The 3,773-nt window shown below is 37.6% G+C and overlaps 1 protein-coding gene across 3 annotated transcripts; it reads right to left on the reverse strand.

Annotated features, from left to right (window-relative positions):
• Window positions 1-367: 367 nt before the first annotated feature.
• On the reverse strand, window positions 368-2,113 carry LOC113725390 (receptor-like protein 9DC3). 3 transcript variants are annotated; one of them, XM_072074763.1, is made up of 2 exons: window positions 703-2,113; window positions 368-568 (listed from the first exon to the last, which is right to left on the reverse strand). In XM_072074763.1, exon 1 carries the CDS (start codon window positions 1,752-1,754, stop codon window positions 732-734), a length of 1,023 nt encoding a protein of 340 aa, XP_071930864.1. In that variant the 5' UTR covers window positions 1,755-2,113; the 3' UTR covers window positions 368-568; window positions 703-731. The 3 variants fall into 3 exon arrangements, with proteins under 3 accessions (XP_071930864.1, XP_071930856.1, XP_071930845.1); XM_072074755.1 differs by having other exon boundaries at window positions 368-597; XM_072074744.1 differs by having other exon boundaries at window positions 368-607; window positions 703-2,110.
• Between the last annotated feature and the right edge of the window lie 1,660 nt (window positions 2,114-3,773).

The following is a 3,773-nucleotide window of genomic DNA, read 5'->3' on the forward strand; positions in this document are numbered from 1 at the left end:
GTGCACTACTGTGTGTGTGTGTGTGACCAATTTGGTTACCCACTTTAAACGCTCCGTTTGGCAAGAAATTGAGGTGTGAAAGATAACTGGCAGGGAATAGGACGATTGCATGTTCAATGTGTTAAAACTCTGGAACTAAAAAAAAGGAATATGCTGTGGGAATTTGTCTTCAAAGCAAGTCGGTTGATTCTTCGGAATATTTATGTCGTTGAACAAGAATTAATACAGCAAAGATGGGAAAACTACCGCTTTTAGTAATAATTAATTCGCTATGCTTCTTGGACAAACTTTTTGAACAAAGCATTTTTCACATGTGGAATTAGTTAAAACACAATTAAGACCGGACAACTTTGCCATACTGAACTACTTACGCAATTAATAGTAATTATCCATTGAAATGTCTTCTTGCTTACAATTATAAACCTACAGATTCAGCCGCAAGCAACCACAAGGCTCTGAGGCTTGAAAACCACGAGAAACAAGCCTAAAAAACACTCCATGGATAGACCTGGGCACATACGACTGCAAATGAACCAAATCTTTTCTTATTTCCACTCCATGGATAGACCTGGGCATTAGAAGTCAAGCTTTTCAGACCTGGGAAAAACTAAAGAAGAAGGATAATGTTATAATTGGTAATTATGCAAAGGAATAACATTAATTATTTGATAATAGGGGGTAGAAAAAGAATGCTTTGCTTACCAGTTATGTAAATTATCGCTCTGCCCTTCTTAAGTGCGTATGTGGATCCATTTCCTCGGTCGCCTTCGCAGTTTGACCGACTCTTCGACAATCAGTACAAACCATCTTGGTTTTCCAGTTGAGAATACGAGACCTCCCATAACTGATCCGAGCACTAATCCACAGCCATATCCCAGGAGAACAGCTTTCCAAGTGAACCCATCAAAGAATTCAGAATCATCATATTGTTGTTTAGCTTCCCATGGCGTGGCTGGTGGTGGTGCCTCTGTATCTCCACAATCTTTGGCCAGTGCAAATCCACACAAGTCCAGGTTCCCTCTGTATGAATCGTCTCCAAATGTATCAAAGTGCCTTCCTCTTGGAATGGGTCCGACAAGACGATTTTCAGAAAAGTTTAAGAATTCAAGAAAATCCAGATTCACTAGCTCCGTAGGAATGGTTCCTTCAAGTCGGTTCCAAGAGAGGTCCAGAGATTCAAGCATACTCAAATTCCCTAATGCCTTAGGAATTGGGCCACTGAAGTTATTATGAGCGAGAGAGAGTGTTTGAAGAGAATGAAGGGATCCGATATTCTCGGGAATTTGTCCTTCGAATCTGTTGCTTGAGAGGTCAATCACTGTTCGAGTTATTAGGACTCTTTCAAGACTATACTCCACCCCTTTGATAATCAAACTCACAGAATGGACGTAATAAGGTCCTTTTCCTTCAAAAAATGAGTCCTTTGTCATATACTCAACTCCCTTTTGGTCATCCTCTGAACTTTTCATAGCTGCGAAGTTGTTGAGGATTTCCGTAGGTAGAGCACCAGTGAGCACGTTGTGGGATGCATCAATAATTCTCAACAGAGGAAATGGACTTTTCGTCTGACAATTGCCAATTGCTCCGTGAAATCGATTAGATCTCAATATTAGGACCCCCAGGTTAGAAAGAATTTCCAACCAAACTGGAAATTTATCATCGATCTTGTTGTTCCCTAAATCAAGGAGTTCCAGACCTTCACAATTGGCTAAAGATCGTGGCAATGACCCTTGCAATTGATTGTCATTCAGCATAAGAAACCGCAGATAGTTTCCATCTGAAAATGTTGTGGGAATGGTGCCAAAAAGCCTATTATTTCCCAAATCCTAATTTCTAGATACGCGGTGGAGTTTCCCAAGCATTGAGGAATTGGGCCGGACAAATTGTTATTTGACAAATCAAGAATACCAAGAAAACTTAAGTTATAGATAGAAGATGGTATTGGGCCCTGAAGTGAGTTGGAACTCACATCTAGAGAATATAGATCTGGAGTAACAGGTAGTGGGTCTATATGGTACCGGTCAAAAAGTTATGTGAAAGGCTCAAGTGGAACAACTGATCCAAAATCTTAGACATGAACCAGCTTGGAATTTTGCTGCGAATCATGTTGTTTGAGAGGTCCAGAAATTCTAAACTCTCTGAATTTCTAAGAAACTCTAGAAACTCCTTTATCTAGCAAGAAGACAATCCCAAGACCCGGAAATCTGGATAGGAAATGCTCACATTGTTTGTAGTGTTCCATGGTGCTTCACTGTTAAAACTAAAAGCGTTGTTTTGAAGCTTATTGGAGTTCACATATAAGTCTTGTCTTACCCCCGTAAAAAGGTTAGATGAAAGGTCAAGGTAGGATAGGGCCGGAATGCTAAAAATTGATGGAGGAATTGAATCGCTTAGTTGATTACTGGAGAGATCTAAATATTCAAGATGCTTAAGGTTGAGAAGTGAGATCGGAATGTTCTCGAACAATAAATTATGACCAAGTGACAGCCTACTTATCTTTTGTGAAATGAAAAATTTATCTGGAATATTACCTCGAAGATAGTTATCGTCCAGATGCAATTCAGTAAGCTGTGTAAGGTTGCCAATTGATTCAGGAATGACACCGAAAATTTGACAATAACTTAGATCCAAATGATTTAAGGACCCCATGCACCCAATTGAATCTGGCAGTGCAGCGGAGAAACTTGCATGTGATAGGTCCAACTACCTCAGAGAATTTGAAATGCTGCAGTTCAACTTAGGTAAACTAACAGTAAGATTCTCATTGCCACCTAAGAAGAGAACTCGCATATTTGGCAGATGAAAAACATTACTCGGTAGATTACCTCTTATTCCAATATCCATGAGGTCTAGATACGTCAAAGATGAAGAAAAATTCACCCTCAACTCGGATGAGATGCTCACCGATAAAAGCGATAACGCTCTTAAATAGATTTTGATATCTTGCCAGTTTGTTATTTTGATAACTTTAAAGTGATTCAAGGTCGATAGAAAGACATTGTTCAGAAAATGTGAAATAGCAAGACATTTTTAGTTTAATCCCCAAGTGTTTCTTTTTTTTTTTTTTTGTCCGGCCTCTTCTTATAAGGTTTGGAGTCTCCCCATAAATTAAAAAAAAAAAAAGACTATGAAATATAGAATATACTGATATATAAAGTATCCATTTAAACTCCATCCCTGAGTACAGACTAAATATCTTGTTTTTAGGGTACGAAAAGAATAATGGTTGTTAGACGAAGTATGAAACTGATCTTTCAAGAGTTGAAAATAGTGAAATGACTAAAGAACGTTAAAATTTCACACAAGACTTTTAATTCGAACAAACTACAAGCATACGTTCAAAAGTGTGTAGGTTCTTGTAAGGCTTTTATAATACTTTGTTCTAAATGTACAAGTTAAGCATACCAAAACAGAGGGAGTAAGCCCCCTTTAAAATTCTAACATTATTTCCACCCCTAATTGTGTAAACTTTTGGATAGAAATTTTAAAATTTTGTTGAATAAATTAATTAGTTCCACCTATTATTCTGTACGTTCAGGACACAAAATAGAAATACCTTTCCTATAAGATGTACACAAAACTGATAAGAGGGTTTTTTTTTTTTGAAGGAAATGATAAGAGGTTTGACACAGGCCATCCTTAGGTTTAGGTAAATGTATTTTTTTTCAAGGTAAATGTTTGATAAGTGACTTTGAAGCATCTTCATGATCAATAAATCCATTGGGTTTAAAAAGTGATGCAATTTGTTGCTCATCATTTGTATACGTTGTTCT

This window comes from Coffea arabica, chromosome 1c, assembly GCF_036785885.1.
Source record: "Coffea arabica cultivar ET-39 chromosome 1c, Coffea Arabica ET-39 HiFi, whole genome shotgun sequence".
NCBI lineage: Eukaryota > Viridiplantae > Streptophyta > Magnoliopsida > Gentianales > Rubiaceae > Coffea > Coffea arabica.

Excerpts from the sequence above, each read along its gene's own strand:
- LOC113725390 (XM_072074763.1), bottom strand. The coding sequence starts at position 1,754 with ATGCTGAATGACAATCAATTGCAAGGGTCATTGCCACGATCTTTAGCC.